At 38.9% G+C, this 21,964-nt stretch overlaps 1 protein-coding gene across 1 annotated transcript in view; it reads right to left on the bottom strand.

Annotated features, from left to right (window-relative positions):
* The window catches only part of LOC118808958 (1-phosphatidylinositol 4,5-bisphosphate phosphodiesterase delta-3-A-like), a 46,416-nt gene that overhangs the window by 15,289 nt on the left and 9,163 nt on the right, over positions 1-21,964 (bottom strand). The window contains exons 2-7 of the mRNA XM_036571838.1: positions 19,046-19,204; positions 11,782-11,978; positions 8,820-8,835; positions 7,882-8,213; positions 6,485-6,625; positions 4,564-4,789 (exon numbers count right to left, since the gene is read on the bottom strand). Coding sequence (XP_036427731.1) covers positions 4,564-4,789; positions 6,485-6,625; positions 7,882-8,213; positions 8,820-8,835; positions 11,782-11,978; positions 19,046-19,204 — 1,071 coding nt within the window. The remainder of the gene's footprint in view (positions 1-4,563; positions 4,790-6,484; positions 6,626-7,881; positions 8,214-8,819; positions 8,836-11,781; positions 11,979-19,045; positions 19,205-21,964) is intronic.

Genomic DNA, 21,964 nt, shown 5'->3' with positions numbered 1-21,964 from the left:
CTGAAACATCCAATGTAATACGGCTACTGCTCAATGTAATAATGTGCTCCAAATTTATTAAGAAATTTAAGAAATTCACTATATGTCGACAAAGATCCATCAGCATTTAAGCATTTAAGAGAATTAATTCTTAAAATGAATATTCCTATTATTCCAAATAATATTTTGTGAGGGGAAAGGTATGCTTATAATCTTATAATAATTATGTCCAAGCTAGCAGAGCCTGTGTATGAAATCTGAACAGTTAAACAGGTAATTTTTCAATCTGATTCACATCTCAGCAAGAATTCTATACCACCCATCAAATTAAACAAATACTTTGGAAATGTATTCCATATATTATTTTTTCTTGACTGACTTTAAAAATACTATTAACTTTGAATATATTATTTAAGGTTTCATAATTTAAAACTTCTAAACCACCATTACTTTTCTTATTATATAAAATATCCTTTTTTTAATAATGCAGTAATTCTTCCATATGAAGTTGAATAACACTTTATCTAAATCTTGGTATATGTTAGGGGGAATTTCTAATGATAAAGATACACAAACAGATCTGGAGATTCCTTCAGCTTTGGATAACAAAATCCTTCCATTCAAAGAAAGATCTCTCTGTAACCAAAGATTTTTTTTTTTAAGGATAGACTTAAAATTTACCATACTATACTCATTCACATCTTTTCCTATAACAACTCCTAAATATGTGGCTTTGTTTTGATGAGTATACCCTTTATTTCTGTTAAGTCACATGATTTTAATGAAAACAGTACAGACTTGTTTATATTCATTTTAAGACCCGATACCTGTGAAAATTCCTCAACGTGTCACAGCTTTTTGAACCTCTGTATTATTTTTAAGAAAGAGATAGTGGACTTCCTTGTCGTATACCCTGATCTATTCCAAACCAAGCAGTCGTACCATTTGCTAACTTTACTAAGCTAGAGCAACCATTATATAAAGTTTTAATAAAATCTCTGAAACCAAAGGTCTGAATACTTTTAAACAAAAGTCTATGGCTCACCATATCAAATGCTTTATTAAAATCAATAAACATAAGTAATCCTGCATCTGATATAAGATTATTATAATCAATCATATCTAATATAAGCCTAATATTGTTGCTAATATGTCATCAGTTCATAGGAACAGATTGTTCCTCATCAATTATATTGTCCAGTGCCTTAAATTAAATCTTTAGGCAAAAACTAAAGGAAACAACTTTGCATCATTATTTAACAGAGTAACTGGTCTCCAATTTTCTGTATATTATTTTTCTTTATTTGGTTTGGGAAGTAATTTTATAAAGCCTTGTTTTAGGATGCAGGTAATTCTTCATTTTTTAAAGATTCCATGAACATTGCTTTTACAAATAGAAACAGTTGTGCACTAAAAGCTTTATAAAATTCCCTATTTAAGACTTCACTGCCAGGCGATTTATTGTCTTTAACGGACATAAAACATTCCTTAATTTCAGCGTAACTAATATCTTCATCACAGAACATTTGGAAGTCAATTTTCCTGGATATCTTACTCAAAAAAGATCTATCTCTCTGTCATCATATGGAATCGCAGTGTATACAGTTTTATGAGCAACACATTGTCCTATTATTTTATCCTTACCACAAAGAAAGTTGTTGATCATAAAGTTGCTTAATGCTGATGGCTCTTTATTCCTTTTCTCTAAGCTAAGTCTATTTTCTCAAAACCGTCTTTAAAGTTTGGCCAAGCAGATAACAAGAACAGCCTTTTGCAACTAATATAACTATATGCACTGTTTGATTTTCCTACCAAATTATCCTAATTTTTTAAGCACAACAGGAGGAGCCTCTATCTTGTACGACTAACTTCTTCTTATAGCTAGCTGAGCTGTTGGTGTGTGACGTGGTGCTACAAATCATTATGCAGTTCTCGTGACAGGTTTCATGCCCACTCCTCCAAAGTTACAAAGTGCTATAGCAGGCGTCCAGGCCTGGAGTGGCAATGACAGAGACGGCATTCTCACTATTATAAGTCAGTGTACCATCAAAATGATTTTGAAGCTGTTACTTTGAGGTAAAATTGTTATATAATGTTGCTTTAACTTCATTCAAACACTGTTTTGTAGATAATTTGAGAGATGTGTTCCATCCATTTTTCATTTTAATAACTTGCATACCTTCAAACAATATTTTAGATTTAAATAATTTTCCTGTGGATTTGTATGAAAGTGTCTTCTCACAGTTGCCAGAGTTGATGATATCATAATGTGTTTGAAGCTGATTGGCTGAGCTTGTTTAAAGTGCCTCTACTGTACACTGCTCTTACTTTCAGCCTTTTTATGGCTTTACAAACTAATCTTCCATCTTTCTTTTTTCTTTCTGTTCTTTACCTTTTATTTTTTGTTTGTGTTTGTTTGTTTCTTTCTTTCATTATTTGTTTCTTTTTATTTTCCTTTCTTTTCTTCTTCTTGTGTTTTTTCATCTTCCTTTTCTTTCTTCTTTTGTGTTTCTTCTTCTTTTTCTTTCTTTCTCTTTTTTCTCTTTTTCTTTTTTCATTTCCATCCTTTCTTACTTTCTTTTCCATTTTGTCTTGTTTCTTTTTTTATTTGACACTTAAATTCTATGGCACATTCCTGGAACATTATTTTTGACAAAGGTGGTTATGATGTTTCTCCACAAGATGGCAGAAGCTATTACAAATGAGAGTAAAGGTGTAACTATCAACTACTGTTATAATATTAACTCTGTCTTTTTCCTGTTTTTCTTAATTTTTCCTCTTTATATTCTGTAATTGTTTACTTTTTTCTTTTTTGTTTACTTATTCTACTTTATACAATTTAAATTCACATATAATTAAATTGACACCAAGAGGCATTATACATAATAGTGTGAAGTAATTGCTTCTAACTTTACACTATAAACATTTTAGCATGAGCTTTTATTAATACTTTCTTGCATTGCAAGCACTGTGCTTACTTCAAATAGGACCTACAGTTATCCTACAGACCTTTGCATTGTCTGTAGGATAACTGTAATTTCAAAACAAGCAGATAATTTATTATCTAAAGGGAAGGCTCAGTGTTTTTAAACACTGTATCCACTCACTGTCCACTCTGTTAGACACACCCATCTTGGTCCATCTTGTGGATGTAAAGCCAAAGACAGCAGCTCAGCTCATTAAATATACACTGTAAGTTATTATTCAAAATAAAATATAAAAAAATGATCCATTTTATAGTTTAGAATAACAGGTTAAAATGACATTGCTGGCATATTTAATAGGACTATGTGAAAGCACATTGTTTTTTAGGATATACACCAATGGACTCAAGCAATTATTTACAGAAACTTCATATTTGTTTAACTGGTTAGTGAAAGGCTAGAGAACGATAGCCTTCACTTCCAGTCCTAGAGGGCCAAGCCGTGCACAGTCAAGCAGGGATAAAACAGAATTTTTTATGATCAGCTAAAAATCTTTCTTCATATACTAACTATGTGCAATAAAACAGTGTGGTGCGGCCCTGCTGGACTGTAATCAAAGAACACTGATTGAATCAAGAACAGCGTAAAGGTAAAACACAACATTGGGCCACATTCATAAAACTCTGTGGTAACAGTGCTATGCCACACAAAATGTGCTGCAGGGTAAATAAGACCTATTCATAAAGTTACCATGGTGGTGATTAACGCACGGTGTCCTATTAACCCTGCATTATTTTTACCTGTGTCTTAAGTGCTGATCAAAGATTATAACATCTTAAAATTCAACTTTTCATAGTAGAAATTACATATTAGCATAAGATTTTATTTTGTCTTTGGTAAAAATTCAAGATTTTTTTCCAATTCATTATAATTGCAGTAACAAACTAGCATGATCTAAAGTTCAACATGCGGTAATTCTTTGTCCACACAATAAAAAATAAAACTAACATGCTGAAACGAATTACTATGGCTATTAATATTTTTCTTGATCTCAGGAATTTTATTTGTACATGTGAAAATAAAACTACTTTTATTACTACAAACTACTTTTAAAACTACAAGTAAAATTTCAGCTATTAAATTCTGCCTTTACTTGTAAGAAATGCATTTTTTCCAGTAAGTGTATTATTTTTATATGTGAAAACTGATTTCCTTTGTAAAATTCATGAATTCATGAACTGAAAAAAAAGAGATTACAAGCTAAAATTGCTTATAATCAATTTGAACATGTAGTTAGAATCTCAACATGTCAAATTACTCTTCAATTGTTTGGATTATAAACCAAAACTACTTTCTATACACAGGATGGGAATTCACAAAACATGGAATTTGTGAAACAACGAATCTGACACAGGAAGATGAGGCCGGTGGCAGTTAAATCTGCCACATGAATGAAATCCTGCTTAGGCAAGTCTTCCACCTCCTTGTGTTCTCCTACAACAGCAATCAGTTTATGGGGGAAATTACCATCAACATGGATCAAAGTGTTATCACCTTGTTATTTGCTCTTAACATCACAGTAAATCTGGCATTGCATTTTATGAATTTGGCCCAGAGGCTGTTTTTGAGAGCATATAATAAAGCAAGTTGTTAATCATACCCTGCTTGTCGAACTCATTTGTTAGGATGAGGCTCTGCGCATGCACAAGTGTGTTGTCCTCTCCCTGGTCATTCAGGAATTTCTGCAGCTCCACTGTGGACAGCACATGGCCGTTAGAGGAGTACTGATGGAAAATTTCGTCCAGCTCAGCACGATTCAACAGCTCACGACGAAACTGCTCAATCTCTTCCTCATCGAGACAACCGTTCGCTGACTGGTCACACTTCTGTTGCATATCAATGGATACAGTTGGTCTAAGACTATGTAAAAACTGTAAAATGCCATAAAGGAAAGAAATAAACATACACTGCCCAATTTCTTTAACAGTCAGAATAACTAGCCAGCTATAATAGTGATTTACTTACAGATATTAGAATGTGGCAACTTCCAAGAGCTTTAACTAACCTAAAAAAACAGTAAGGTACTGTATCACACAAAAAAACTAAACAGTACTATTTATATATGGTGATCTTAACATTTTTTGTTATTTCACATACGATATCAACTTATACAATACGGATTTAAATAAACTACAAACTAAATAAAAAGTATTATAATTAAATGAATTACTACAGAAAAGCTAACAGAATTATGAATAAATTACTGTAATTTTATACTGACCAATTTTGGATATTAACTTAATTCTTGATGTTATGCAGCTTTCTCAGTCATTTTAGAATTTTGTACAGCTCTGTTCATCACTCTTGACACATCTAACAATTCTTCATTTTTATTTACAGCTCTTTAATGTCCTAATAATTTGAAACCTGTTAAGTAGCACAGAACTAGCCAATCAGAATCATTTTATACAAACACTGAGCCAAAACATTATTACCACAGATGAAACGAATAACCCTGATTGTCTCCTAACAATGGCACGTCAAGCTCTGGGCAAGGTCTGGGATTAGATGGTAAGTGAACAGTCGGTTCTCATACTTGATTTCTTGAGAAATGGGCAGACATCAAGACCTGAGCAACTCGGACAAAAGCCAGATCATGATGGCATGAGGGATCCAAAATGGCAAGGCCTGTGCACCTTTTGACAATAGTCCAAGGAGAGACAAACCACAAACCAGTGGAGGGGAGTGAGCAAGGCTTATTGATCCGAAATGACAGAAGGGCTATTGTGGCACTAGTCATATACATTTTTAATGAAGGTTATGGAGGAATGTGTCCCAACACAGTGCATCGCACCCTGCTCCGTAAGGTGGCTGCAGGTGGATGCACCCTGCCACACTGCAGACCTTATGCCTCATTCACCAACCATTCTGAAGAAGAAAATTCTTCTTAAAACCCACTTACAGAGTTTTTACTAAGATTCTGACATACACCAATGATTTCTTACAAAATACAAAATAGAACAAAATCTATACACACTCAAGAGCACAAAGGTGCAAACAATTCTGTGGTTTAAGAACACGCCATGAATCGGACACAGACGTTTTCTTAAGAACTTTCTTTAAGAACTAATTTAAGAAAAAACTTAAGAAGATATTGGTGAATGAGGCCCATTGTTTGGTGATGGTTTGAGGAACATGATGAAGAGTTCAAAGTATGCATCTGTGGGATGTGCTGGAACAACTAGTCCACGGCAGCGCAACCACCTTGCAAATTATAGGACTAAAAGGATCTGCTCCTAATTGATACCACAGGGCACCTTCAGAGGTCTTGTAGAGTCCATGCCTTGGTGGGTCTGAGTTGTTTTGGTGGCAGGCTGAGACCCAGCAGCACATTTGGCATATAATGTGGTCATAATGTTTTGGCTCATGTGGGCATGTATCAGTTTTATCTTTCAGTTTAACTGCTTGTGCCAATGATGTACGCATTTGAATCAAGTAAATTTATGGCTTGTCTGTCAGTGTAGTCATGATCATCTCAGCCCTTGTGCATTTCTAATAAAAAGCAGTAAGAGAAAGTTAACCTTGAACAGGTTCATGATGTACTGCTCATTCAGGTCTAAGTTGATTTTTCGAAGGAGTGTCCGCACTTCATCATATGTCATCTGTCCATCATGGTTTAAATCTGCCTCTGTTAGGTATGTCTGGATCCAGGTGTGAGGAATCAAGGGTTAATACAAAAGTCTTCTGATGTGCAAAAACACCCGAAGTGTGAAATGTTGACTTTAGTTGGCAGAATAAAGTGTTGAGTAAAATATAAATAACTGTATATATAAACATCAAGCAATCTAAACCTTAATGATAATGAGGAAGAACAAGCAAATCAATGTTATTTTCTTAGAAATCTTATTGAGTGCCCTTCTGGACGGCATCTTTGTTGCTACCACTGTAGAATATCAGTGATAGAAAATGTAACGATGCTGCTCGCCCTGGGGAAACAGCTTCAATGGACAGAATATTTATGCGTCTATTGTGTCTGACTGTTTTGTGTTTTTTATGTTTATTTATTTTATTATTGTATGTGTAATGTACTTGCCAGTCACAAATTACCACTCAGTGATAAAGTTCAATTGAACCGAATTAAATGAATGAATTAATTCATTGCAGTAGATCAATGTTGTGTTAAATATATAAACGCTGCTAACAACCCATGGTACACTACTGTGCAAAAGTCAGAGACCACCCTTCACTTATTTAATTTCCAGTAAAAAACGGCCATACAAGTTACTCATTTTTGTCATGATATCTTTTCTCTCTGGAGAGACTCCACTTGGACTCTTCCTGGCTCCACCCCCTCTCCACTATACACACCTATAGCTCACTTCATGGACATGTAAGACTCCCATATATACCCCCTTTTTTTACCTGTTTGTTGCAAAGTCTCTCTCAGTTTTCTTTGTGTTAGTTTTTTCCTGTGTTTTGACCTTTGCATTGTCTGTCTGGTTTTTGATTATGGATACTTCTTTAATCATGCCTGCCTGTGTTCTGACCCTTGCCTGTCTTGACAAAGATAGTTGGCTTACCCCAAACAAAGCCATTTTGCACTTGCAACCTGATCAGGACTGCAGTGAGTGGCTTCAAACCTCTGACCACCATCAAGCCTATCTCCACACTGCCAGCACACCCCAGCTTCTCATACACAGAGCTGGAGCTGTGAAGGGACTTCATGGGTAAGTGCCTCTGCTATTTGTCACTCCAGTCTGAGGAAGCTAAAGTGGCCTCACATAGTGAGCTGGCTCTCTCATTGAAAAAGCCCTGGAGACTCTTCCAGTCTGCTTTTGGCCCACTGCCCAGAGCTTCTGAGACTTTTGCCTTCATCATGTCACCCCGTTCTGCCATGCCTGTGGGGGTTAACCAAGACCAGTCATTGGTGGTTTCTCTAGCCATCTCTCCTGGGGTGGCAATCACAACTGGAGCTGACTCTGCTCCTGCGCTCCCTGTCTGTTCCAGTTCCTGCACCCCCCGTGTTTTCTTCGTTCTTGCTCCCCAGGCTGCTCCAGTTCCTCCACCCAGGGCTCCTGTGCCAGCTCCATGCAAGGCTCCTGTTCCAGTCCTCTTGGCTGCTCCAGTTCTGGTTGCCATTCTGATCTAACGCTGGCTTCCCGAACTGCTCCCTGTAGTGTTCCAGTGCCAGGTTTTTGGACTGCTCCTCCTGTGATGGCTCCCAGAGCTGCTCCGTCTGTGCCAGGCCAATGGATGGCTCCATAGCCAGTTCCCAGTTGGACTCTCCTTGGCTCCACCCACTCTCTTCTGCTACACATACCCAACATTATAAGAGGAGCCTCAACAACTAATTATAATATCAAATGTTTCATTATTTAGATTTGTTTTCAGTTTTTCAAAGAAATCTGCAGGGATCTTTTTCCACATCTCCAAAGTTCAGTCTTAGAAGTTGGTTGCATTTTCTGCTTCTCACAACCCAAATGACCCCAAAAACATTTAGTGATAAGGTCTGGGGTGACCTGTCCACTGTTCTGAGAAAAACAGCAACTTTGTAAATTTTTGTCTTTGTCTGTTTATTTTCTCAGTAAAGCTTCTTGACAGCTACGCATCCTTTCAGACCCATAGCATTGAATTGTCTACTCACAGTGGAAGGATGGATAGAAACATCTGTTCTGAAACAAGAGTGAAGCTTAATTGTCTCCTATCTCTCAAAGATGAAAGCTTTTAGTGCTGTATCTGAAGATGACAGAAAGGGCTGCATGCTATTGACATAAAATGCGATGTTCGATATAGCAGTCGGATATCACGATGACAATATGAGAAGTAACAGACTACTATTAAAATACTGTGTCTCTGGCAGGATGTAACGCAAGTGCAGACAATTTTTTTTGATGTGTGAACAGAAATATAACTAACCTCTTTTTAAACCCCTCTTTAAACAAACAGCAAAATACAAAATTACAAAAGCACCGTTTACTATTCTCTAAAATAAAAAGAAATGAAATACTAACAACTACTTACATCAAAACTGCAAGCATATTTTTGTGCACTGAAGGACTGCAAAACAGTCAGCATTATCTCTACAGCTTTTTCTATAAAGACTACAAAAACAAATAAATACATATTTATTTTTTATTTAGGCACACAATACCAAATACATAGTCTAGTTTACATTTTTTTTGTTTAGTTATTAAATATCTTTATTAAATATCGTCATGCTTGGTCGGGTTGTATTTAGATCAAAAATAATGTTGTTCTTGCTTTTGTTTGAGTGTAGTTAGGCACAGTGTTCTCAGTTGTTCTGGGACTCTTATTTTGAAGGACTCTGAGGAGCGTAAGGTAGCAAGCTTCAATAGCACAGCTGGCTAGCAGGAAAACAGTAGAGCCTGAGCTAGCCTGTGTGTTGTGTGTTTGCACCTTTGCTGCACACAATTTTAAGCCGAATTTCCAAAGCTGATTTCATATTTTAAGCCAATATTTTAAGGTCTCTGAGTGTGCGTCTTTGTAGCTGGCCGTTTGGCTGAATGGTTAAGTTATTTGTCTCCCACGTGGGAGAGTAGGGTTCAGTCCCTGTGCAGTGAAGGAGGCTTGTAATGGTTTGTGCCGAGGTGAAGCCCAATCTCACATCCCCGTTCTGATTTCACCTCCCAAGGAGCCCCAGCCAGAATTAGCAAGTTAGCACGTTTTCATTATCAAGCAAGCCAGTACTGTTAACTGTAAACTGTGTCACTGTTTTAATTCAGTTGTGTGCTAGCTTTGTTGCGTTTGTTTACGAATATATTTAAGTTTACAAAAAGTCAGGCACATACATATCTACCTATGCATTTTGAGATTCCTCTCAGAATTGTTGATTGATGGCAGTGATTCATCCATATGATTCATCCATTAACACTGTGGATACACAGTGGAAACCAGCAGCCAGTTGCACCAGTTGAACGTAAGCAAACTCAATTGTAGCCGAGTTTGAACGTAAACTGCTTCTAAGTTTACAAGCTGCTAGAATTTATACAACAGTTAGTTCCAGCCATGCAAGCTGAGCGTTCTAACCGTGCTGATATTTCGCCATAACAGCACAGTTTTTTCACAAACACCGTATCACTTCGCTGAGATGCTGTTGCTAAGCAACGACTATGACAGCTGTAGGAGATGCTCGAGCCATTTGAACGTTTTTACTTCTTACAAACAGATAAAGAATACTTTTAAGATTACATTTGACTGACAGCCAATTTGGTCAGACTCTGAAGATGAGGCTACACTAAATTCCGAAACTGTTATTACCACTGAGCAACATTTTCAGTCGGCAGCTGTGACAGAAGAACAGCTAAACAACCTGGAATTAGCCAGAAATGAACCGAATACCATTCACCAAACAAAATGGGCTGTAAGATGCTTTACAGACTGGCTGGAACAAAACAACATTGATATTGATCTAGCAAAAATTGACAAAACTGAGCTACACTTGATATTGCGGCGGTTTTGTGGCTCAGTCCGATTTGGTCAGACTCTGAAGACGAGACTATACATTTGGTATTCAGTTCATTTCTGGCTAATTCCAGGTTGTTTAGGTTTTCTTCTGCCACAGCTACCGACTGAAAAGCTGCACAGTGGTAATGACAGTTTCGGAATTTAGCGTAAGGAGCTGGAGAACGAACTGCTTAGCGGAGCTCGTTACTGTGACGTAGCAACAAGCTGCTTAAGGAACTATAATTTGGTGGAAAGAAATTGCTAACAATAAACATTAAATGCCACATTCACGGCCCAGTTTATTTATTTCTTATTTAATTTATTTAACTGTTGTATCAAAGCAATAGAACACTCAAGGTTGTGTGTTATCGCGAATAACACACTCCCTCTCGTGATCTATTGCTTAATTAACCGGTTGCACCAAGTAACATAGTTTCAACGTACCCTATAGTAGGTGTAAGTTCTGCTGTAAAATTCAGTTAAAATGGCTAGTCGAAGCAATCAATGGAAAAACTTGCAAAAAATGAAATACATCTCAGTTTGGTTTGGCCGCAGCTTTGCTAAGGTTACCAACCGTTCATTGGTAAAAGGCCTTTTACTTTTTGAATTAAAACTAATACCACAGACATACCTTAAAGTAAACGTGCCACGAAAAGAGAGAAATGCTAGCCATTTCACTGCAAGTGGAGATCATGCGTGTAATATTTCCTGTTTATGTCGAGTAGCGTTTACTGATTGGCTACAGAGAATGAAAACGTCATTCTGTGCAATAGTGTTTTGATCTATGGTCACTTTATGCTCTACAAGTTGTACTGTAAGGTGCAACCAAAAGTTAGTTTTAAACTAACTACTCTCAACGTAAGGTTTAGGATGGATTTACACCCCAACTTTCGATTGAATGTACATTCAGCTGGTGCAGCTGGCTGGAGGGGAAGTAAGATCAGGACAGGGATGTGAGATTAGGCACAACACCGGTAATGCAATGACGTCTCTTTGGCGCTCGGTGTATAAAGTAATTAGATCTGTTCTGTCATTGCCACTCTAACAATGTGTTTATGGCGGAAACGCATATAGAGATAACGATAAAAACATGATTTACCATCCAGCCCTAGTGACAGTTTTGATGGTCTACCAGGTCTTGCATCGTTATGAGTCCTATTTTTTTCTATAGTTTTAAACATCTACAGTTTTGCAAACTCATTTTTTTATTTATTGAACTTTCACCCACATGTAAGTGGATTATCTTATATCTAGTGTTCTCAGTAATATCTCCTGGAAAATGTACTTATACTTAATACTTTTGACTGGAAATTAAATAAATAAAGGGCTGTCTCTGACTTTTGCACAATGCTGTATGTATAGATGGTTGGAGAAACACACAATGTTATGGCTGAATTGTCAGGATGAGTGCTACTGAAGGATATTTGTTGAGTTTCTGAGCCTGGCTCATATTCATTCTTCTCCTTTGCAGGGTATGGATGCCGCGGGCCCAGTGCTGCGCTTCCTCCCTGCTGTTGCACTGCAGGTCCAAAGTCTTCTGTTTACCCTTAAACACAATGGTCAAACGCTGCTCATGTGGCAAGCTGGCTGACACTACGTCCATCACTGAGACTGTGAGGGAAAGAGAATTTAAGAAAAGAGTTGTATGAGTACAGTAAAAAAACTGACAGAAAAACAGACAAAACTGAAAAAGTAACCACATTTGTACCAGTAATGTATTTGCAAGCTCACAAATACAGAGATAAGTAAACAAATAAGTAAACAAATGAGTTAACTCCAACAAGGTCTTACATTATTCCCCTTTTTGATATAGGTGTTCAGTGAGCAAACACTGGAAAATGGTGTTCAACTGCTTATTGAAGTTGGTCTAATGGAAGATCAGTGATTATCTCACTGATAATCTGTGTACACCTCTGTATTTGCTTACTGCGTTCTAAATTCTTCCAGAGACAGCCCAAACATATTCATCACGAATTATTAAAATGTCCCATATTTGCTGTATAATGCTGCCTGTGTGTTAACTATTCAAATACAGTTGTTTAACTTGGACATCATAACAAAAATGGAAGTATAATGAATAGAGAAGAGGCCCTGTTCACAGACAACTTGTACCACAGGAAATTCCCTGATATTTGCTCATATTTATTTAATTCAACCCAAACCCAAGGACATACTCGTACACTCTTTCCACCCCATCATGGCCTATAATTACAATGTTTAGTGCAGTTTACAGGGCAGGGAGGGATACAAATGCACTACAGATAGACCAGGCCTGGAATGATAGATGGGGCTGAGGTCAGTAGACCTGGACAGTAGGGTGTTTAAACAGCCATAATTAGGAGGTATATTTAAATATTATCCACCTTTCTGAAAGAAGCCCTCACACTGCAGCTTTAGAGAGCTGCACTGCTGTCCAGTGAAGCAATGTCCAAGTTAAATTCCTCAACATCTCTCATCTGTTTCCATAACAATAATCTCCTTTCTTCACCCACAGCTTGTCCCAGTTCAAGTACAGATTGGATTTGCATCAAATAGTGCCTAGTTCATAGTTTAAATCGTACCCTTCAAATTCTTCATGGTAGTGTAGGATGTCTGTGTGCTGTATGTTGCTATGATAGAGCATGTGATTGTAGCTCTCTCACTCAAATACAGCTTTTAAAAGGCTTGTAAAGCAACACTTTTGGCGGAATATGCTGGATTGTGCTTGGGGAAGACCTGTGGATAAATCAACCAGCAGCATACTAACAAAAGCAAGAGCGAAGTGCAAAGCTACTGTTACTCTTGAGAGCCTCCACAATACACATCAATGAATTCAGGTGTTTCATTCAGTCCCATTGGCAAAGGTACAGCTGGGCGATATGGCCAAAAATGTTATCACAATAAACAAAATTCATATTGTTCGATATCGATACATATCGCATAAACATCAAATCATTATTTCTTTCAAGTTTGAAGGCTGATATTTGCTCCTGGGTGGTTAATTGCTGTTTTAAACTACCCTGTATGGTCGGAACACGACAAACACTCGCCAAACAGTGGAACATTTCACAAATCTGTCATGAGAGAGCGGGAGACAGTGCCTGGTGAGCTGTTTTTATCAGCTAGAAAAGCACGGCCGCAGTTTTTGTATTAGTCATAATATAACACAGAAAACAGATTATTTTTAGCTGTTTGGTGACGAGTGCTAGGCTATCCCATTACAAATGCTAAACAAGTGGCCAACAACAGTGCTAAACTGTTTAGTTTCTCAACAACGTCAGTTTAGTACGAACAGCGAACATTAGCTGGCTCGGGACGTCAGTGATGGATCACACCGCCTTACTGCCATCACTCCTATCACATCCATGTCAGAGTATATCACAGTATTCAGACACCAGCTAGCAGATGACTGGATTTCTCTATTCTATCGTAGTAGTTTGAGGGGTGAACTGCAATATACACCAGACAAACGGAGTCCTCTCTTTAGGTACGTTTAAACTGAAAGTGGTGCTTTTGTGTCTTGTTTGATCTACAGTATCATCAATTCTCCGTGTTGTGGAGTGATGGAGCGCTGCTTCAAGTTAGCCAGCTGCTAAAAACAGCTAGCCTGGAAAGATAGTGCTCTCCTGCTCTCCAATGCCTCACAGCTTCCTCAGTTTTTTTTTAAATCAGGGCTGTAACGAACATGAACCCACTTCTTTCTTTCACTTTTGTTGCTTGGGAATGCAGTCTGCCTTTACAAACATTTGTGAAAGAATGGGTCGCACAAAAGAGCTCATTGAATTCGAGGTACTGTAATAGGATACCATCAGTGCAACAAGTCAGTTCACAAAATTTCTTCCCTCCTAGATATTTGACAATCAGCTGTGAGTGGTATTATTGAAAAGTGGAAGCATTTAGGAACCACATCAACTCAACCTCGAAGTGGCTGACCGTGTAAAGTTACAGAGCACAGTCACTGAGTGCTGAGGTGCATATTGCATAAAAGTCCCAGTGCACAAAGCAGGGTCCATAAAGGCATGGTTGGGTGAGTTTGGTGTTGAAGAACCTGACTGGCCCACACAGAGCCCTGACCTTAACTCTGTCTAACACCTTTAGGATGAACTAGAATGGAGATTGAGAGTGTCTGACTTCACAAATGCTCTTCTGGATGAATGGGCAAAAATTCCCACAGACACACTCCAAAATCTTGTAGAAAAGCTTCCCAGAAGAGTGGAAGCTGTTATAGCTGCAAAGGGGGGACCAATGGGGGGTCATAAAAGCTTCTGTAGGTGTAATGTATACATGTCTCAACTAGGGCTGGGCGATAAAACGTTAACGATAATTATCGCGATATTACTTTTCCTCGATAGAGCGATAAGAAAGGTTCGATAAATTTTCGATATAATTCACCATTCACGCGCTTCCATGTTCTAATGAAAGCCCTGGTGGCATTTTCTACTGCAAGGAAAGTGTCGCAGGAGAGGGCGCACTTCTGAGTTTTCGACATGAATAGAGAATAAAATGAATCTTTAGCAACATGTGAAACGTGGAGTTATATATTCCCTGTTTGAGTGGAGCGACTGTTCTCCCATGACCAAGTGTGAGTGACGAGATCAGTGGCGTAACTATACTCTCCTAAAGTGAACTCATCTTTTTCCTAACATCCTAACAAGCTTTAGCGGCGTTAAATCACTATCTTTCCAGGCTAGCTGTTATTAGCAGCTGGCTAACTTGAAGCAGCGCTCCGTCACTCCACAACACGGAGAATTGATGATACTGTAGATCAAACAAGACACAAAAGCACCACTTTCAGTTTAAACGTACCTAAAAGGAGGACTCCGTTTGTCTGGTGTTGATATTTTGCGGTTCACCCCTCAAACTACTACGATAGAATAGGGAAATCCAGTCATCTGCTAGCTGGTGTCTGAATACTGTGATATACTCTGACATGGATGTGGTAGGAGTGATGGCAGTAAGGCAGTGTGATCCATCACTGACATATCGAGCCAGCTAATGTTCGCTGTTCGTACTAAACTGACGTTGTTGAGAAACTAAACAGTTTAGCACTGTTGTTGGCCACTTGTTTAGCATTTGTAACAGGATAGCCTAGCACTCGTCACCAAACAGCTAAAAATAATCTTTTTTTCTTATATTATGACTATTCCGACCAGACAGGATAGTTTAAAACAGCAATTAACCACCCAGGAGCAAAAATCAGCCTTCAAACTTAAAAGAAATAATGATTTGACATTTATCGCAATATGTATCGATACCGAACGAATGAATTTTGTTTATCGTGGTCACCTTTCTGGCCATATTGCCCAACTCTAGTCCCAACACTTTTGTCCATATAGTGTATGTTTAAAAAACATAATTGACATAATTGACAAAAGTTTTCAGACACTACAAATTCATAATATTAGTACTTTGATGCAAAGCCGTTGTTGGCATTTACAGTTTTTAGACATGTACAGAAAGTTCAAAATCCTAAAGCAGAGGGAAGATTATAAAGTTGCATGTTATAGTCGCCTCAATATCATCCAAAACAAAAAACATAAATGTGTGTAAAATTTGTATGTTTTATTTAGCTATAACAGCCAGGGGTCAAATTGACCCCAAAAGAACACTAGTGCATACAAAATGTGTACAGGACAGTGAAAACATAAAAAAGTCATTAAATATGAGACACAAAAAGTGATTTTCAATCATTTATTTAGAGATGTTAAACACTGAATAGGGTCAAATTGACCCCAAAGATAATAGGAGGGTTAAATGAAACAAGTTAAGAGGGTATATTCAGGATTCTGAACTGTTCATAGATCACTATTCAAATGAGAGCAAATTTGTGACACTGACTATGTGAAGACTTTTGTACAAACAGCTATTATCATATTTTGTATCTCTTCTTAGTGATCTCTTTTTATCTCTTCCAGTGAAGCTCATATTTAGATCAATCTCAGGTGCATCTGATCTACTTATCAGAGGCTTTTGCACCTGTGGAGTTCATGCTAACTTTAGTGCATGCTGTCATTAAAGCAAAAGAAGGACATATCAAATACTAAGCAATTCTGAAATTCCTGTTACATTTTGAAAGATTTTTCACTCAAATTGTTATGCTGATAGAATCTTTAATGAAAATCTTTCTGTTAAATTAGAAAGGAATGCAAAATTGAAGCATTTTAATTAGTGGTAGACTTTGACCTCACTGTATGCACAGGATGTATATAAAATGACAAAAAAAGTGTTTAAATACTTGTTTCACCTCACTGTATATGATACATATGACACACACATCCATTGTTTGGAAAACGCAGCCACTGTTACTCCCAAAAGATGCTTGTGATAAAAACTATGCTCATCCTATGAAAATCAAGTGATTTTTACTTTCAAGTTTATGTGTAAAATTTTGATGACTTTTTTTTTCCCCACTTAGAGCTGTAACAAATTGCCCTGCTTTTTAATGGACAAAAATCTTTATTTAGGGTCAAATTGAGTAAATAAACAAATGTCATCATCATCATCATCATCGTTAACCGCTTAGTCCAGATAGGGTCGCGGTAGCAGTTGGGAGAGCAGAGAATCCCAGGTGACCCTGTCCCCCGCAACTTCCTCCATCTCATTTCCGGGGACCCCAAGCCGCTCCCAGGCCAACTTGGAGATATAATCCCTCCAGCGGGTCCTAGGACGACCCCAGGGTCTTTTTCCGGTAGGCCGTGCCTGGTACACCCCCACCGGGAGGCGTCCCGGGGGCATCCGGATCAGATGCCCGAACCACCTCAGCTGGCTCCTCTCAATGCGGAGGAGTAGCGGCTCTACTCCGAGCTCCTCCCGGATGGCCGAGCTCCTCACCCTATCAAATAGAGTGTAGCCCGCCACCCTGCGAAGAAAGCTCATTTCTGCCGCTTGTATTCGTGATCTCATTCTTTCGGTCATTACCCACAGCTCATGACCATAAAACCTCCATGAAAAATGGACACAGAACATCGTGTACCCTGCCCGGGAGAGGGTCACCGGGACCTACCCCTGGAGCCAGGCCTGGGGGTAGCGTCCCTCGGCGAGCGCCTGGTGGCCGGGCAGCCCACGTAACCCGGCCGGGCCATGTGGGCCCACCACCCGCAAGGTCCAGCATGGGGGAGTGGTGCAGTGCCGTACAGGCAGTGGGAGATTGCAGGGGGGCCCTTGGTGGCCTAGGCCCCTGCAGCAGAAACTGGCTCTTGGTACGTGGAATAAACAAATGTGAATAATCATAATTAAATATATAAAATAATACAGGTAACTATGGTAATTATTTTAATTGCTCAACAGCCCTAATTACTATTGTATTGCTATTGCTATTATGACTGCAGTTGTTTGGCAGTAGTATTAAAATGCATTGGTGAAAAAAAAAATTGTCACCTGTGACTGAAACAAACCTAATAGCGTGTAATACCTCCGCAAGCATGAATAACAGCTGCGATTCGATTTGGCATGGACTGGACATGTTTCTGGATGTAGGGGACATCAATGTTAAGCCACTCTTGCATCAAAGAATTGGGCAGAACGGCCAGATTTCGTGGATGCCTTCCCTGGCGTCTTACTCATTGTTCCAGGTAGTCCCACAGATTTTCAAGAGGATTCAAATCTGGGGATTTTGTGGTCCAGTCCAGATGTGTGAACGCTTCCGAATGTTCATCATGCCAATCAGTCACATTTGCAGCCCTGTGAACGTGAGAACTGTCATCTTGGAATACAGGGAGAGGAATGTTATGTTTCTCGGTAAGAAGATGAGCAAACGGCAAAACCTGGTTGCCCAGCAGCTCAATGAAGGCACTGTGGTTCAAATTTACTGTCACCTCAACCAATTTCCACATAATTAAAACACCCCCAAAATCTCACAGAGCCTCCTCCAGCTTGAACCACACCTTGCACACAGTCCTCATTGAAGAGGTATACAATGAACATGGCGCCTAGCATCATTCACATACAGGTAGAAACGAGATTCTTCTGACCAGATAACACGTTTCCAGTCATGAACAGTCCAATTTATGTGTCTCTTCGCCCACTGTAACCAGGCAACTTTGTGAGCAGAAGTGAGCAAATGCCTCTTGTGTGCCACTTTGCTCCATATGTTCATGGTATGCAGTTCCCTGCGGAGTGTTCTTTCAGAACTTGGTTGTGAAGGACCTGTGTCGACTTCAAGAAAGCAAAGCCGTGAAACACGCCAGCAGTTCCTGTCTATCAGTTTCATCTTTCGACCACAATTACGACGAGAATTTCATGTAGACTGGGATTTTCGCCACTGATGGTAGACCCGTATGACCATACACTTCGATACACCAGCAAATTCAACTACTTCCTTCACACCATGCCCAAATGCAATCACTCCTTTTTACTAATCATTAACATCTGCTTTGTGACCCATTTTCCACACATCGAACAAGACATTCGCTGCACTGTACCACCACTTCTCAATCTATGAATCCCACCACACACCCATCAGGTATTTATAGCCCAATCATCCTTGTCCAACACCATCTGTAGGAGCCTGAAGTCACTACCACCTTAAACATGCAAAGTGACTCATTTTTTGTCCGGGAAGCTTATTTATCTTCAAAAATATCTGTTCCAGCAACCAATTCCTCTACATAAGACTCCATAAGACAGACCTGTTCCCAGCCCCCCACGCACCCACCCCACTGCTCTGCACCCCCATGGCCCCCTGGATGATGGTGACTCACAGGTTTTGGGCTTGCTGAAGCTCTTGTTGTACTCGCAGTGCACAGTGACGCCATCATCCAGCAGCTTCAGTGTGCGCCTCCTCTGCCAATGAGGAAAACGAACCTTCAGCATGGTGGAGCCCTGCAGCATCGCCTTCACATCCTCATCATCCTGCACACCTACAGAGAGAGAGAGAGAGAGAGAGAGAAAGAGAGTGAGGCAGACAGAGACAGAAAAGAGAGACAGAGAGACAGACACAGACAGAGAGAAAAAAGAGAGTAGAGAGAGACAGAGAAAAAGAGACAGATGGAGAAAGAAAAAAAGAGAGAAAGTGAAAGAGAGAGAAAAGAGACACAGATAAAGAAAGAGACACAGACAGACAGACAGACAGAGAGTGAGAGAGAGAGATGAAGAAAGAGAGAAATATTGGTCCCAAGTCGGACAGACTACCCCAAGCATCTTTAGAAGAAACAGAGAGAAACGGGTTGGATTTTGTAGCAGCCATGTCTTCTGCACTTGTTTGAGGGCAGTTCTGAGGAAATGTTTAAAATCAAACCACAAGGCTAAAAAGTGAGTTTTTAATCACTTAATTTCTTAATTTTTCATATTCAATTCAATCTTTAGGTCACTAACTGATTAAAAAACACAACCAAAATTCAAAATTTGATTGTGAATAAAAGTATGAAAATTACAAACTTAAATAAACCTAAACAAATCAAATTACTCCTAAACAAAATTTCATCACTTAGACCAGGGATTCCCAAACTTTTTGTCTTAGGGAGCCAAAGTACAAATTTGTGGTGAATCAAAGGCCCAAAAGACAAAACATAAACAAATAAATAGGCAGGTTACAAAACAAGTTTAAAATGTATTTTATAACAAATTTACACTACATTTTGTTATTAAAATTCTTTCATTTTAATGAATAAGTTATATATATAGCATTACAATATGACTGTTCTCTCATTGGGTGAGGGGTTAGGGCAGGGGTGCACAATTCTGGTCCTGGAGGACCAGTGTCCAGCACAGTTTAGTAATTTACCTGCTCCAACACAGCTGATTATACTTATCGTTAATTGCCAGGTTAAGTAGGTGTGTTTGAGCTGGGAAACCTCCAAACTGTGCTTGACTCGAGTTGTGCACCCCTGGGTTAGGGCATGTTTCCGGGTAACTTCTGTAGCTTTAGACCAATCAGTCTTTATCCATGTCATACTAAATGTAGCTGTTGAATAAGATTGGGTTAAAGACTGTCCAAGAAAGAATAATTTCATTTTGCCCGAAATCATTTGTGGACCACATGAAAACCTGGTCAGGATCGTCACAGTGCAGAGTGAAAAACACACTTTATGATTTGTTAGATTCATTTGCATACAGCAGCCTTCTGAGTTACCAGTACAGCTCAGGTTGATGTTAAAATGATCATATTTCACCAGCATGCAAAACGAACACCAGTTATAGACATGACACAGAGACAACAAGGGCTCTTTATTAAACAACCAAGTAAAAAACAAATTCACAAACACAAACCTGTGGGGCAGGCCACCACCAGCCACAGGCTTTACCCTGACAGTGACCCCCTTTACACACAAAACAACCCCAACTTAACCCACTCATTGACAAAATAAAACACCTAGAACACACAAATACCTTACATAAAGAACAAGCAACATAAATAACACAAACAGTACCTTTTTTTCAGCCGGGGCGCGTGCCTCCCATGAGCCCCTTAGTGCGGCTCTCTGCATGCCAGCTCCTGGTCGGCAGCGCGCCCTGTGGCCATCGACACAATTTCGTGCAACCTGAGGTACAAACTTCATGAAGGTCAAATCATTATTACGGATAAGAAAACTGAAAGACACAGGCTCCTGAGCACAAAGTAAATCAGATCAGTTGCTTTTATCAGAGAAGACTGAAATCTGCCCGTGCTGTTAAATTATTCAGTGAAAGTCTGTGTGAAGCAGTCAGAAATACGTATTCTGATTTTGCCAGCCAAATTTCACTGATTTAAAAAAAATCACTAAGTATTTAAAATTAGGTTTCAAAATAGTGAAAAAAATAAGCTGCATTCTCTACTCTAAAACGATGGGGGCATGATGGCTGAAGGCACTGAAACCATGCTCACTCGCAGGAAAAGTGCAGCCTCTCTTCAGCTTTGTGTTCGCCAGAATGCAACTACAGCACCATTTAAGGTGGAAAAGGAAAATTCCAATAGGAAGCTGATTTAAGCTTTGCATTCAGCAGAATGTAGCAGTACATACTGTACCATTTAAGGTGGATCGGGAAAATTTGAACAAGAAGCTTGCGAACAAGAAGCCAACTTCAGCCTCGTACCAACATTAGCATATCTGCTAACTACCTAGGTTAAGCAGCAAAGCCTTTCTTGAATTGAAATCCGCTAGCCGCGATTTAACAGAAACAAACACTAAGAATTCGCTTTCAGTCCATTTCCCCCCTCTCAAGTGTCAAATACCACTATGACCTGAAAAACGGCTGGTCCATCTAGTAGCTTTATTGGACACTGACCTACCCGAGAATCAACCTCGATATTCTCAGTCGGCAAAAGAAGCTTTTTTTTCTCCCATTTATGCAAGTTAGCAACACTTACTGGCTAGCATAACCTAAACAAACTTTTTTGGGGGATCACTTTTCTAATCTAATTTTTAAAGCCTATAAACTGATGTATTTGAGTGTATTGCCTTGACTTTATTTGGTTTGTTGCTGTGGGGATCAGGGCTGTAACTAGAATTAGAATTTTAGTGAGGTCCATTTTGCAGAAATGTGATCTACATCTCATAGTGAACAAACTAACTGCCGAATAGGAGCGTTACACCAACCGTTTCTCCTTTAATTTTTTTTACCCAATCCTTGCTCCCTTTTACCCATCCATAACTGAAATGCACCTTTTCCTTCCATTTGTTCTTTTCCCATCCCTCCAGTCT

Source organism: Colossoma macropomum, unplaced genomic scaffold, assembly GCF_904425465.1.
Source record: "Colossoma macropomum unplaced genomic scaffold, Colossoma_macropomum, whole genome shotgun sequence".
NCBI lineage: Eukaryota > Metazoa > Chordata > Actinopteri > Characiformes > Serrasalmidae > Colossoma > Colossoma macropomum.
This window is presented reverse-complemented; position numbering and strand designations above follow the sequence as displayed.